Source organism: Alosa sapidissima, chromosome 21 (genome assembly GCF_018492685.1).
Source record: "Alosa sapidissima isolate fAloSap1 chromosome 21, fAloSap1.pri, whole genome shotgun sequence".
In the NCBI taxonomy this organism is placed as follows: Eukaryota; Metazoa; Chordata; class Actinopteri; order Clupeiformes; family Clupeidae; genus Alosa; species Alosa sapidissima.
In genome coordinates, this window is record NC_055977.1 from 21,587,705 (window position 1) to 21,603,340 (window position 15,636).

At 41.6% G+C, this 15,636-nt stretch overlaps 1 protein-coding gene across 3 annotated transcripts; it reads left to right on the top strand.

Annotated features, from left to right (window-relative positions):
• The first annotated feature begins 3,164 nt into the window (after positions 1–3,164).
• LOC121695829 (probable thiopurine S-methyltransferase) lies at positions 3,165–14,786 on the top strand. Of its 3 annotated transcripts, none has more exons than XM_042076966.1 (9): positions 3,165–3,189; positions 5,600–5,748; positions 5,985–6,077; positions 6,377–6,509; positions 13,424–13,476; positions 13,967–14,041; positions 14,131–14,216; positions 14,336–14,380; positions 14,492–14,786. In XM_042076966.1, exons 2-9 carry the CDS (start codon positions 5,654–5,656, stop codon positions 14,608–14,610), a joined length of 699 nt encoding a protein of 232 aa, XP_041932900.1. In that variant the 5' UTR covers positions 3,165–3,189; positions 5,600–5,653; the 3' UTR covers positions 14,611–14,786. The 3 variants fall into 3 exon arrangements, with proteins under 3 accessions (XP_041932900.1, XP_041932901.1, XP_041932902.1); XM_042076967.1 differs by lacking the exon at positions 3,165–3,189 and adding an exon at positions 4,787–4,873; XM_042076968.1 differs by lacking the exon at positions 3,165–3,189 and adding an exon at positions 4,801–4,873 and having other exon boundaries at positions 5,604–5,748.
• The last annotated feature ends 850 nt before the right edge of the window (positions 14,787–15,636 follow it).

A 15,636-nucleotide genomic window follows, 5' to 3' on the forward strand; every position in this document is an offset into this window, starting at 1 on the left:
GGAGGTATGCAGCATGTGACAGTAAGCTGATAGGAAATTGATAGTCGAAACCCCCACACACATGCGCTACACGCTGCACTGCAAGGGCCTGGGTGTCAACCTGGGCCTCTCGTTGGCCCCATTCGATGCCTGTTTGTTTTGGAGGTGAATTTAGACTTCAATGGATGACCCACATCTATGGGCCCTCCAGTTGAGGTGGGGTCGTCCTTTGAAAACAGGGCCACACGCTGTGGACGTCCTCCTGCTTTCAAAGGTGCATTTGCAGACCAGGGACAGGTGGGAGAGGAGATGGGTGGGGGTTGGTGGGGGTCTGGGGGAGACAGCGGTCTTGGAGAGAACAGTTGTTCTCCAGGACGAGCTCTCCTCACGTCTAACGCCTGTGGGCCTCGGGGTTGTTGTTACACATGCAGGACGGAGGACAGCTGGGCAGCCGGGATCATCGCACCTCCTCCTCCTCCTCCTCCTCTTTCTCCTCCTCTCCCAAGACATTGAGAGAACTGCCTGCTGCCAAGAAGGCATGTTATGCTATCGTTACATCTGCTGCAAAAACCATTACAGTAACAATGACATACTTATTTCTCTCTATCTTTTTTCCTCCTTTCTTCTGATCCATATTAACCACAACTGTGGGGTCATATGACACGCTCCCCAGTGATTCGTTCAGCCAGGGTATTTGACAACCTCTTGGGTCCTACTCGGAGGCCCTCTGGCATGTCAGACGTAATCAATACAGACAAACAGCACACCGTGCAAAAAAGCAGCAGCCGTTTCTGGAAAATTCCACGTCCTCCCTGTCCGGCCGAGCAGCACACTTCAGTGGTCGGCAGATCTGGATGGGTCTCTCTCCCAATCCTAGTCTTTTCCTTTCCCCCGAAACGGCCAAAAAAATCACAGATCAGGTGCACTGGCTGTATGCATTATCTAACCCACCTTTGTTTTCTGTTTCCAGTAAGCCACCACCACTCGAATACGACGATAAGAGAGAGACAAAGATAGACAGAGGGAGTGAGGACAACATCGCAGATCAGACCGTTTTTTTCAGTGAAAAAACAAAACAAAAAAAAACAAATCTTGTGGCCAGAGCAGCAGGCCCAGCTTGCCTAAAATTAAACGCGGAACTCTGTCATTATGGGCCCCGGGAACGGCAAGCAAGCCCGTGTCAGCCCATTGTGCCCTGTCTCTGTGGCGGGGAGGAGGGGGTGACCAAAGACCAGGCTGTGGTCCGTTGGCACATGCAGTGGCACCGATGCTGACTCTTTGGACGTGTTTCTGGGTAAACATCTGAGAGGGCAGGGCTGGTAACTAGTGGTTGTTGGTTGTCATGGGTGAACGAAGGGTAGAAAACAACACATACATAAATAAAACAAAATTAAAAAACAAAACATACTCCATGACTTGCTACATTCCATGTGGCTAGGCAGCAGGAGAGGCAGAACAATGCCGAACGACAACATCCTTGCCATTTTAAAAGAAAAGCTCAAGCCTGGGCTAATATCCTCGAAGCCCCAGCTTGTACAAATCGAAATGGTCGGATGTAGTTAATAACATGTTTACCTTCAGTGGCCCCGTCATCCCTCGTCACTCTCTCTGTGCAGCACTATTCTCCCAATTTAATTTCACAACCAGCAATAATTACCACTCTGCTTGATTAATTATGTCTCAACTCTTTGCAGCTCGTAGACGCCACAAGGGCTAATTATCGAGAAGAGGAGAATGGGCTGGCCTGGTACAATTAAAACCTCTGTGGACTCTGCTTTGTGTTGCTGAGTATAGCAGCATCTCAGGGCAGGCAAGGCAGACACTTCTGAGTCCACTGACTGTACAGGACCGTCTGGCTTTGGATAGCCTAGATATCACACACCGAAATGTAAAGACATCACTAGAGCTCTGTTCTATGCCAGGCTGTCTGACAGCTGATTTCCATTCAGTACTGCTGAGGCACAGAGGAAAACAGCAGTCTGCATGCTCAGAATACACTGTCTGGTGCGATTCGAGGTAGAAGCAGTCAGGTGGCTTGTTCCACCCTTCCCCCCCCCAGTCGCCTGCAGGTCATGGATTACTGTAGGTTGTCACCATACAATGGGTTACAGTTCCAGACACAGTGTCATCCAGATTTTGGAGGCTTCATGTCAACCATCCAGCTCCCTCGTCTTTTCATTCGGTGATGTGATGTCTCGTCATACTTTTGTTTGATTTCACAATTAAACTATTCTATTCCTGCAAATAGAGGCTGGCTGAGAATTGTTGCTCAGTTGTAAGCAATTTAAGCAAAACAGGGAACATTTAAACCAGTCTTCTGCCTAATGCAAGATACAGAGGTGATGACTTAATATGGGGTCAATCCTGCTACTTGAAAAGCAGAGGTCTAATTAATTATGTCTCCATGTGAAAGCTGAGGAAATTCTTTGACAACCTACGTCAAATTTTCAGTCTGCACATAAACTATATACTCTTATGTAATCGCCTCTAGTTATAACATTAACATAGGTCGGAAGTCTTTCTGACAATCTCCCTTCCATCAAACCAGTGCTGAAATAGTCATACGAATACAGTGAGTGTCAAACCTGTTAATTACCTAAACAGTGCTCCTCCAGAATGTCAACCAGGTACCGCATCCTTGATGCGTTAGAGCTTCTTGTCCACTTTATTATCCACGGTTTGAGGACACAAAAACACAGAAATATCACATCACTTCTGTCTTTAGGCGCCCCGTCCCTATGAAAGTAGCCTTCAAACTGGACGGACTGCGACTAAAACGCTCGCCCCTTCTTGAGTCACCACGAGCGAAGTGCGATGTGCCTGATCGTCTTAAACGTAAACGCTTGGTGCTGACGGTCTCCTCAGTTTACGAGCTACACAACATGATTGAGTTACACGACTGACACGCGCAAGCATACGCACCAGGAGCGTACATAAAAATAATCACAGTCACCGCGACTGTCCCCTCCTCCACCCCTCTGTCCCCTCTCTACACCCCCTTTTTGCTCATTCCCGACCCCATGTCTCCTCATAGGCAAGCTGTCGCAGACACAGTATCCGTTACCTGCGGCACGACTTTTGGTACTCCCAGCTAGATCTTCCTGGTCAGTGATGTGTTGATCGGACAAGCCATAGTTGCCGAACACATCATGAAACATGTGACATATGGATCTCCAGTCTTTTCCTCGCGTCTAGCCCATTCAAGCTAAGGTATTCTGACACTGATGAAGGTGCATAATTGATTATGTGATAAATAGATGAATAATGAGACGATAGTCTTATTGAGGTACTTCCTCCCGTCCTCGTTATGTGGTTTTGCCTCCTAGCAACACAGTCAGTGCCGAGTGTGTGGAGCAATACAGTAAGCATGCTAGTATATGAAATATGGATAATGAACAATGGTCGCGGTGCCCTTGGCCACCCTGCTCTATAGATATACTTATAATGGCTATAGCCTATGCGCTTTAAAACGTAAAAATGGTAAAGGTTTGCACTCCAAATGCTGATCATTCACTTCGCACTGGATCGAATAGACTACATAATGTGCCAGGAGCGGAATACAATACGATTAACGGTAGACAGTACCACCTCACCCTGGGATCGTTCAGTGGTCTGAGCGCTCTCCACAGCAAGATTGCCCGTGCCGGCAGGCTACTTCAATGCGAATCCGCTGTCAAGCTCCGGCGTGGTCATATTGGAGCCTTATCCTGCTCAAGTGGGCTGGGATACACGCACCCATACACACTGTGTCCATTTGCGCCGTATTATCTGAGGTAAATTGTCCATTTTCTCATCCACAACATTCCGTACGACCCGCCCCCGGCATCTCTGATTGGTTAGCTGAGCTTTGAGGTGCCTCCATAGATGATAGAGCTGTATTTAAAGTAAACATGCACATCTGGACAGCGGTGCTGAACGACATCTGGAGCTTCTGGGCCACTGAATTACACGTATGGCGCTCGACTTCGAAGTGAACCAAAACGGAGCACCGCAATTGAGTATTTTTGTAAGCTGACTTTACTGTTCAGAAAGGAGAGCGAGATCATACAGAATACTCTACATACACGACAGGTCTACAGAAACAGCCTACGATTTAGACCTATAAAGTAGCCTAAAGTAGGCCTACAGAGCAACTGCAAATCCTAGGCTATAGCATCAATAGTATATTACATTGATTTAAATAATGTTCCCTTTTCCGTACGCAAAATGTCTTGTATCGGCCCTTCATCTGGGAACAACATCTCTACTATGTTTGAAAGTCGCATACTTAGCATACATTAATTAGTGCAAGTTATGAATTGGGCCTAGGCCATCATTTTTTTTAATCTCTTAGAGTGCTGCAAATGTTGATCTCTAGATATGAGATGGCCTCTTTTACTTTTTCAAAAGACCCAAGGCAGATTAATTTGCACTGAACACAAATTAGGCAGCCTAATCAATGATAAAATTATAGAAAACGTCTATAGAACTTCATAAAAACGCCACATAAAGGCCTATATAGCCTACATGAAATTAAGGTGTTGGCTAGTGATTAATAACAGAGGACAAGTCCATAAGGCTATTTGTGCATTGACAAAGTCTCATTATTCGTTTATTCCATGATGTTTACCAAACCAAATATAAAAACAGATAGCTCATGAAAAGAGGATAAACTGGCATAGAGATATCAAAGGAATTACTCCATTTATAATGGACCTAATGTCCCATCAGGGTGTGTGGAGTGTGTAACAGGTGTTCCCTGATACATTAGCGCCCTCCTGTGTATCAAAAATAAAACCTCTGTTACACAAGAGGCTGACAAAACGGGAACTCCTCCCCTTACAGCGACTTCCTGTTAGAGAAATAGCAAAACATCAACAGCTGAATGTATGAAAGCATTTGCACAGCTAGTAAGGTAAGCTAATAGACAACAAACATTTTCTTGTAATTGTTGTGTCCATAGTTGACCATAGTTCTGTGTGCAGTCATCAGCCAGCCAAACATTTAACGTTCAGTGAAGTTTAGAATGCGGATGAATGAATGGCATGTTATGGACGGCAACATTATATCAACTTCACGTGTAATTAATGTCACGTGTAATTAATGTACGAGTTTGAATTGTTATTTCTGACAAAGTAGGCTAGGCCACTGTTCTGCCAGTCAATGTATGTACAATGATGTAACCGACCTGCTATGCCATTGCATAGGCACAATGGACTCGCTCCTAACTCACGTGTTCATCGTGAACTTGATGTGACTATCCTGTAAATCAGTGTCCAAAAGTGTGGCGTGGGTCGACTGATGACGGTTTATCTATAGGCTATGATGAAGCTATAGGTATCTTATTTTTGTTAAAAGTTAACTTGACGGTATAACCTTGAATGTGTCTGAATATTTGCATTGTAGGGCATAGGTTTTTGCATTGACAGAAACCTGTAAGGAAATGCTCTAAATGCTACTCTGAATCTGGGAAAGTTATTTTCACTCATTTTGAATGGTTTCGGCATTGTGATATTATTAGGCGATAGCTTGCCCAGTGTGTGTTTCACTCTTATTTATTTCCACAGTCTTCACAACCTGCCAGGATAAGATGACATATATTTGTGAATGAGTCACAAGACTTTTCGTTAATTTTCAACAGTGAGCATCAAAGCGAGGAGTCACGGCTATCCTGCGTTGGTTGGGCTGGTTCAGGATGGCAGCTCAGGCAAATAGGGTGATGGCATTGTCAGAGTGGGAGGACCGTTGGCAGACGGGCAGGACTGGCTTCCACCAACCCCAAGTTCACAAGTACACAATCCTTTAAAATAGTGGAATTATCAGGCACGACATAATTGCTTTTGGATGATTAACTGCAGTATTACAGAAACATCATGGTCTAGATTTATTAGAGTTGTGGCTAAAACATTTTTACTCACCTTTAGCACTACTATTTTGTTCATTCCTGTTCACTTTACATAAACAAGGTACGGCAGTGTGTTTGCCTATATGTTTATGCAATGTCACTCTTTTTCATTGTCTGACAGGCTGCTTGAAAACAACCTTGACAAGGTGCTGTGTGGGCGAAATGAAGTGCGGTTCTTTTTTCCTCTCTGTGGGAAAGCTGTTGACATGAAATGGTTTGTCTGTAGTTTTATTACCTGGTGTTATGAAAAGTTAAGAAGCTTTGAAGCATTACAACCTCACCTTTAGTCAATTTAAAACAATGCTAGGATAGATATGGTTATGGTTATTGTATTTAGTAGACACTTTTGTCCAAAGTGACTTACAGATGGATGAAGACAGGCATCAGGTGGTGTTTCAAGTAAAAGTGGTCATAAAACCATATTGATTCTGACATTCTTTAAAATTATTGTGCATTTTTTATTATTCTGGAAGATTTTAACTGCTACTCTCTGTGAATGTATCCTTCATGCAGGCTAGCGGATAAGGGCCATTCCGTGGTAGGGGTAGAGATATCCGAAAAGGCTATTAAGCAGTTCTTTGAAGAGCACAAGTTGACCTACAGTGAAGAGTCAGTCCCAGCCATACCAGGAGCAAAGGTGTTCAAGGTACACCATTTTACACACTTATAGTTTACAGTGAAACTACACCCTTTTAATGAAATATACCGTATCCTTTTAACTATGAAATAAGTTATGTTTGCATTGCATTCTTTATTTGAGCATTGTACTTTCAGTTTACTGATCTAGATCATACTTTGAATGTTTGATTTCTTGCATGATTGAAACACTGATTTTTATTCTTTCACACAAACATATGTCACAGACCACTTGGAGGTGCAAACAATATCAGAGTTTTGGTTGATTTGACCATTAGTTTACTTTAGTGATGCACGATATATCGGCGGCCGATATATTATTAGCCGATAAGTGAAAAAATGAAAATATTATCGGTCCGATAACAGAATTCTGGCCGATAATTTGCGCCGATATTTTTTAAAGTCCTAATTTAGGCCTACGTAAGGTCCGTCTGGCTACACTGAGCTACTTGAGCTTTGTAGGCTATACTTTTTCCTCAATATAATGTCAGCGGTGTGAATGTATTTCACCACTCTAACAAAATCTGTGGATATGCGTTCATTTGGGAATCTGTGCATCTCAAAATCCTCTCGTTAATGATCCGCCATTTAACCTTAACAGAGCGGAGCTCAGCCCTATCTAGAGCCGTCTTGTGCTGGTGTGTTTGCACTTTACCGCGCTGGTCGGGGAAACGAATAAACAAACTCGTTAGTGGGACGAGTACATAAGTAGGTTATAAGTTGTGTTTCTAGCAGAGGTGGGACCAAGTCACTGTTTGGCAAGTCACAAGTAAGTCCCAAGTCTTAGCACTCAAGTCCAAGTCAAGTCCCAAGTAAATACAGAGAAGGGCAAGTCGAGTCCAAGTCCAAGTCTCATCAAAGCCAAGTCGAGTCCAAGTCCAAGTCCCAATCTTTTTCAAGTCCTGAACAAGTCATCAGGTAAAACGGATAGCTACATGAAAAATAAAAATATTGTTTTTCCAAATTTCGGAGCCCACTGTAAGGATGAGTAATAATTTGACTGATGGCATTTCACTGCGCTAGGCCACAGATTTGCCTGCAAACAATTTATTAGGCTGTCTGCCAGTGGCGACTCATAAGGGAAGCCAAGGTCAACACTTTTATATTATTTAAAAGATAATAATGACACAGTAATTTTGTTTTAAAGTATTCATTTCTTAAGAAATACTACACATGTGATGCTGTTTATCTCATTTGTAAATGGTGCACTGTCACTTTAAGCCCATTGTGTGCCACTGTCCACACATTCTCATAATGATCTTTTTTACCAGCTCCATTCCTATGGCTAGTCCACAAACTCAAACATTGTTTGTGCCACATGAATAGCACAATATTAACAATTATAAGCATTATATTAAGTTGGCACAAACAGCTTTCATTCCTTTGGAAATAGATGCATGTATGACATGATGCTTGCTTGACATTTTCTGTTTGCAATTAAATGTGAATTATGAGCCTGGTAGCCAGTAGCCACCTAGCTAGCTGAGTGGAATGCGTTTCAATCGGTATATCAATGTGCTTCATGTAAACAAATTATTGAATAGGCCTACTTCAAGACTCACCATTTCCATTAAACAAAGGCAAAGACAACTCTTCATATTCTTGTCCACTTTCCAAATCACAGTGAGTGCAGCCTATGTCATAGTGACCTGGATCTCATAGTTTATAACAGTAGTGAGAACCGGATAAATCCGCAATTTCCCCTAATCTCGTATTTGTTGCCTTCATGATTTCCTTTTATACGTTTCTTATATTTAAAAGAAAATATCAATCATCATCATCAACAATGACAAGCCAGCTGGAACCTGCCACTCGTTTTCTCTCCCTCTCGTGCGTGCTTAGATGGGGTTCTCAATTAAATGGAGTAGGCTAGCATAAGTTCAAGTTGGATCTTAATGGAGAGGACTCGAAAAGTATCATCTTTATGTAACATGCTGTTGGTGCATTTTGACATTGTAAACGTTCTCTTTGCAAGTCAGTTTGCAGTAAAGCTACTAGTTATGACCGCCGCGCAGCGAAGCGGCGGTCATATAGGTTTAGTCAGATTTTTTTTTTTTTTTTACTTTTTTTTTTTTTTTTTTTTTCGCATGCCCAAATTTCCGTCAATGATTCCCGGGACACTGAAAGACCGGGGTACACGAAACTTGGTGGACATGTAACCCCACATGGATAGCATGGAACCATCGTTTTTCGTTTTGATCTGTAGCCCCCCCGCTGAATTGGACCCCCCGAAAGGAGGGTAGGGCAGACACAGTTTTCTGTGAATATCTCGAAAACCGTAGGGTTTAGGAGGACCATTTTTTTTTTGTATGTTGATCTCAAGGGGCCATGTCAACCCATTCCATAACCACTCATTTCATGTATAGCGCCACCTAGTTAAACACAAAAAAGTAAAAATGAGGTGGTGTAATTGAAGGTATCTGTGACCTAACATAGTCAAAACTGCACGAAATTGGAAGTGTAGGATCATTATGACACCCTCTGTATGCACGCCAAGTTTTGTGGAATTCCGTTCATGGGGGGCCACACAATAAATTAATTTATGTTACTATACACCAACTGGCCTGTAGGTGGCCGGAGACAGTTTTCTGTGAATATCTCGAGAACCGTAGGGCCTAGGAGGTCCACCTTTTTTTTGTATGTTGGTCTTAAGGGGGCATGTCAACCCATCCCATTACCACTTATTTCATGTATAGCGCCACCTAGTTAAAAATTAAAAAGCAAAAAATTAGGTGTTTTCATCTCAATATCTCTGGCTGACAAGGTCAAAACTGCACGAAATTAAAAGTGTAGGATCATTATGACACCCTCTGAATGCATGCCAAGTTTTGTGTACTTTCGTTCATGGGGGGCCTTACAATAAAATAATTTATGTGTACATTTAGTGACGTACACCAACAAGGATTCCCGGGACACTGAAAGACCGGGGTACACAAAACTTGGTGGGCATGTACCCCCACATGGATAGCATGGAACCGTCATTTTTCGTTTTCATCTGCAGCCCCCCCGCTGGACTGGACCCCCCGAAAGGAGGGTAGGGCAGACACAGTTCTCTGTGAATCTTTTATGGTATGTTGGTCTCAAGGGCCCACATCAACCTGGCTCATAATCACTCATTTGTGATTTGCCCCCCCCCCGGTAAAAAATGAAAATGCAATATTATTCTGCTTTAATCGCCCCTAATGTATCTTCAGTTAAGATGTTCAGAACTGCACCAAATTTTATGTGTATGATTGACCTGGCATTCTCTGGGGGTCTGGGGGTATGCCAAGTTTCGTAGAATTTCATCCATGGGGGGGGCTAAAAAAATTAGGTTATGTGTACATTTAGTGACTGTACACTCATTGGCCTGTAAATGGCGGTGCACACATATAAACATGCACACACACAGGCACCCACATACTATCGGTATTAGAACGGCCGATACATAATTACAAATTCAATAGGATCAAAAGAAAGCCAAAATATTCATCATCATCATCATGGCTGCATTTTCAGTATTGGCGATAAGTAGTCGTTTGTCCACTAGATGGCGCATCGTTGCAGTGAGACGTAATTTTTTTGGAAGTTAAAAGTGGGTTGAAAAAATAATGGACACTTCCTACAAGGACTGTAATTTACCGCAGCGAACATCTAATAAGGACAGGACGATGTTCACATGAAGTGTAAGTGAGGATGAAGTGAGGATGTTTATCGGACATGCTTGGTTTTTACTGCAGGTACGTTAATCTTGTAATATCAATAAGGACCTAGGTAATGTTACCGTTAGTGTTGGTTGAGTGATGGAGGCCCATTTGATTGATTGCATTTGTAGAAAACTATAAATGCGGTTATACCAAGCAAATTGATAGCAGCACTGTTTGTATCTTTCGACTGTCATTTATTGCACGTGCTACAAAATCATTCTGTGCAATGGAAGATTTACCAACGTTACACCAGTCTGATACAGTTTTGCCTATACATGCGTGAGACTGAGACGCCTGTTTATTTTGTTTTAAGTGCGTGCAGGGTGTGAGAGGGGAATCGATGTGCTTTGATTCCAGCTTGGTAGTTGTAGTCTGTGAAATTAAAAAGCACGTGTGTGTGAAGTATCCAAACAATGACACCTTCATTTCATTATGGCTGCTTTAGCAACACACCTTAAGCTACTGTGTAGTGGGTCCCATTTAGAAGTGGCTACTTCATTCGCGCTTTCCTTGACTCATGGAACTGCGTGAATGTTATTACAACTTTTCGCCACGATATGGCAGTTTAAGTCCGCTTGATACTGTAAGTCATAAGCCATTGGTTTCCAAAGGAGATTTTATTTGTGTCGCCAGCATAGCCTATTGACAATTTATGTTGTAAATAGGCCTACCTTATAATCCTACCTGTAGCTTAGGGAAGCTAACAGCTTTCTATTAGGATCTAGTTTGTTAGTTACAGTTTTGTCATAACTCCCTAATGCATTTTTGCATTTAGAATAGCCAGAGCGTGTATATCTCAATCTGAAAATTAAACAATATCGGGTGCCTATGGACTAGGCTGGGTGAACCCAGCCTGATCTGCCCGCTATTTATTTTTTGATTTCTTAAGATTGAGCTTGGTCTGATGAAAGCCAGACTAGCCATGGACCTCAGTTACACAATGCAAGGGAACATGAATCAGCCTATATTTGCACGAACAATAACGGACAAAAGCTCTTCAACTTTGGCCCGTTAAAATGTGTATGAACAGTCTAGCGACGCATTTCATCAAGGCCCATTTGGACATGTCAGTTATTTGCACCACTGGTTAGATGTAAAACAGCATTTCGTTTCAGACTACTGTTACTTAATTTGTGCATTAACAATAACGTTTCAGACTACTGTTACTTAATTTGTGCATTGACAATAAAGTATTACATGAACTAAAGATGACTAAAATCTTATGTAGAAGAAGAAACATTCACAAAAAATCCATCCATCCAAAAATGACCTTTGTTTTTGATAGCTGTTGAAAACGGCATGGAACTGACAGAGATGTTTTTGTTTATAAATACATAAAAAATAAATAAATAAATAAATAACATTATGCTGATACCTTTTGCTTTTCCCAAATACAATGTAGCCTACAGGTGTAAGTGACCTTTCATCAATCCAGTTGCAATGAATGAACTGTGATGACCTGCCCTACTTGTGATTGTTTAGAGATTTTAAAGGTTTTATAACAATGCTACATCTTCTTTGGCTATTCTACAATCTATTCACCTTTTCAGCACAAGTAGGCTACTTTCTGTGCAGCCGCACACACACACTCAGGCATGCCAAACAAGCATACACAAAAGTTTCAAGAGTGGGGGATGGAGTAAAAGATGGAGACAAATTGAAGTGTGATTTATTTTCGCGGAATGGATGTACAGGACTGAGCGGCGGTCATATTTTGTACCGCTATGCGGTACATCTAGTTATTAGCTAAATGTTGGTCGTTTCTCTGTCTCTTGGTGCCCTACACACAGTGCGTAACGCATGTGGGGGTAGCGGCAGCACTGAACTGTGCTCTGGACTGGCCGCTTGTCTCCGCTATTTATTTTTTTTTAGTCGCGGAGGGAAAGCATCTCTGGGGTGACTGGTCCACGATCAGGAAATTTAGTTTTTGACTCGAGACATGTCAAGTCGTCACAAGTCAAAGAGGCAAAGTCCGAGTCAAGTCTCGAGTGAATAGTATTCAAGTCCAAGTCGAGTCGCAAGTCATGCCGAATTTTATCAAGTCAAGTCTGAAGTCATTAAAATTATGACTCGAGTCTGACTCGAGTCCAAGTCATGTGACTCGAGTCCACATGTCTGGTTTCTAGTATTATATTTGCATTACTTTAGCTTGGGTTTTGTATTATTACCTAGAAATATCCACCATTCGTGCTTCAGTTCCAGACAGGTCATCATAACAAGTTATTAAAACCTTCGGGGCTAACTCCTTTAATTTCTGCTGCAGCAGGTTGTGCGCAACAGAGTAGACGGACATAAGATACAGTCTAAGGAGTTGCAGCTTTATTCAGTTACCCGCAGTTGAAACTAAACCTAAGTTTCCCTCACAAACTCTGATTTGGTCGCTATACTGTAGCTTATTCCAAGCTGAGCCGTTAATGAGCGTTTAGTCCTAAATGAAAACGATTCAAACTCTCTAGCCACTCACTCGCAATTCACTGACGTCAGGTTCACTTAAAGGAGCCACACATACTGTAGGGCTAGGCTACTGTTATGTTGTTGACTGCCGTACTATTGAGGACTATTATGAGTTCTGTCCATCATTTGGTGGTAGGTAAAATTACTGCAATAAAATTATGCTTATTAAATGCTTTCCCCAAATCACTTTTCACAATTTTTTTTCAAGAGTAATATTATCGGTTATCGTATCGGTATCGGCCACAACAAACCAATAAATATAGGTTATCGTTATCTGCCCTAAAATTCCATATCGGTGCATCTCTAGTTTACTTCAAAACAGTCATTTTACTTTCGATAGACAATAGCATTACATCATAGGAGTGATTAACATCATAACAATGTAGACTGGAGTAACTCAACATTTGACACCTCTGATATGTTTAGTGTTCTAAAGACGTCAAATAGCCCGCTATAATTACCAAATTCATAGCCAAGGAGCCAGAAGTGAACACACATGGATGGCTATAAAAACTGTGCTTTTTCAATGGTGATTCAGCGTTTGTTTGCACCTTCAACAGCATGGTGTACATGGTTACCGCCTGGTTACCGCCCAAAAACACTCTCAAATGCCATTTGTGTGAAAGAATTTGAAAAGGATAAAATAACTCAGCCTAGGTCCCATTCTGGCTCAGCTGACAAACAGGTGTCTCTTGAGAGACCCACATACTCTAAATGTGATCTATATCAAGATTCTAGAGCTAAAGACGAATATGCAAAAAAACACATCTAATTTTCTTTGCAGAGTTCCAATGGAAAGATCTCTCTGTACCAGTGTGACCTCTACAAGTTTTCCAGGTATAACAGACACAATTCCTACTTAGAAATGAAATATAGCTGCAGATGGCGATTAATGGGTTCCAAGCAGTTGTGGATGAAGTGGCCTCTAAAGGGAAATGGTTGAACTGTTCAACTATCTGACAAAAAAGGCACATGCAGTATAGGAAATGTGAGTATATATGGGACCAAGAATAAGCACACAAAATTTCACAATTGTAGGTTAATCTCAATTGTAGCACCCTTTTTGTGGCATATTTAGTATATAACTTCTATGTGTCAATATGAATGAGCTTATGATCAAGCCTAGCCTGGGATAAAAAGGAATTTCAGTTTTCAATGTACTGCTTTGGGACTTACAGTGGATATTTGGGTGTCTGTATGTTTTATGTTTTTTGCTGCAGAGCGTGTTTTTCTGCAGAAAAATAATCTGTCTCTTTCTTTAATGTCTGTATTTGAAAAAGTTGTAATAACAGACAACGTCCTACTGATGTTCTTATCACTTTTGCAGCGATGTTGTAGGGCAGTTTGGGGGAATCTGGGACAGAGGTTCCCTGGTGGCCATTAACCCCTGTGACAGAGAAAAGTGAGCCCCTTTCTCATAAACTTCAGAGCTAAATCACCAAAATGCCTCACAGGACTGAATTGTTTATAATGTTATGATTGTTTTTATAGGTATGCTACTCTCATCCTATCCCTAATGGACAAGAACTGCAGGTATCTCCTGGACACATTGTTGTATAACCCAGAGTTATACAAAGGTAAGAGCAAACATATTTAGCCTACTGTTTGAATACATCGGTTCAGATAAAATTGATGAAATGAGTGGGGGGTGAAGGTTATTGCTCTGAAAGTTAAAAACAGAATTTATGTCATGCAGGTCCTCCATTTTTAGTTTCTGATGAAGATGTTAAAAATCTCTTTGGTAAGTGTCACAGTTGATTACACGTTTCTCCTTCATGTTATGACAATGTAATAGCCTCACAAATGTTTAGTATAATTTTACATTAGTATTGTCATGCTAATTTAATTGCAGGTAAAACCTGTGATATTGCATTCCTGCAATCAGAGGATGCTTTCATGGATCGCCACAAGGATTGGGGTTTGGACTACCTCACAGAGAAAGTGCATCTGCTGACTCTGAAGGCTAATTAGGCCTGAATGGAGACTGAGTGGGTTTAAAGAATGGTTTTAGGAAAGCAAAAATGCTGCTAAAATGAGTGATCCTCTTATCAGAGTATGTGTGACATAATCTGTGTTCTTTTTAATTGATGTTACTGATGTAATTTTCTTCATTGATTTGACAATAAACAAAGCAGGTTTTTTATGCATAAGGTTGTTATTATCTCAAATCATTAAGTTTAAGTTAATAAGATATGTGAATTGCTTATCAGAGCACGCTGCCTGGAAGGCACTAGGGTTAGGCATGGGTTAAGGTTAGGGTTGGGGTTAGGTTTAGGATTAGGTGCGGGGGTTACGTTGGGGGCATAAAACACCATCAAGCAATAACAAATCAACTTGCTTGACACGTTCAAATGGCAATTTTTGTAAGTGTACATTTTTGTATGGATCTAAAAATTCAAAAGTAGTTAAATAGACAAAAAGCCTCAAATGTAACCATGAACAGGCTTTGGCACTGTGGCAATCACACAGTCAGAACAAGTAACTCAGTGATACCAATATTTTCTAATCAACTGGCACAGTGCAGGGCCAGGAGGGCCCTGACAAGAGAAACAAGCTGGAACTGCATCTGTTCAAATCTGGGCATTCACCAGACCTGGGGTTGATCAACAACAATGCAAGTCTGTGTCACTTTGAACTTAAGCTATAATTTACATATAAAGTAACTGTGAGGAAAAAGAGGAGGGAGAAAGGTCTGCTGGAGAGTTAGCCTACTTATGCTCCTGCCACACCACACTTGAGTGAAAGCCTTTCTTAGAAATAGGCAAAATGCAGACGGTGGGATCACCACAGTTCCTCTCGAAGAGCATAAAAAGAACATTATTGATCACATTTACCTGGCTCTGTCATCTACTATCATGATACATCAAAAACACGACACGACATATCACAACTGTGATATTTGTGTTCACAAATATTAGTTAATGCATGGTATGCCAGCCAGCCTACATTTCTGACATCCGTCAATGTCTTCTCTGCTCATCTTTGTCAAGCCAACTT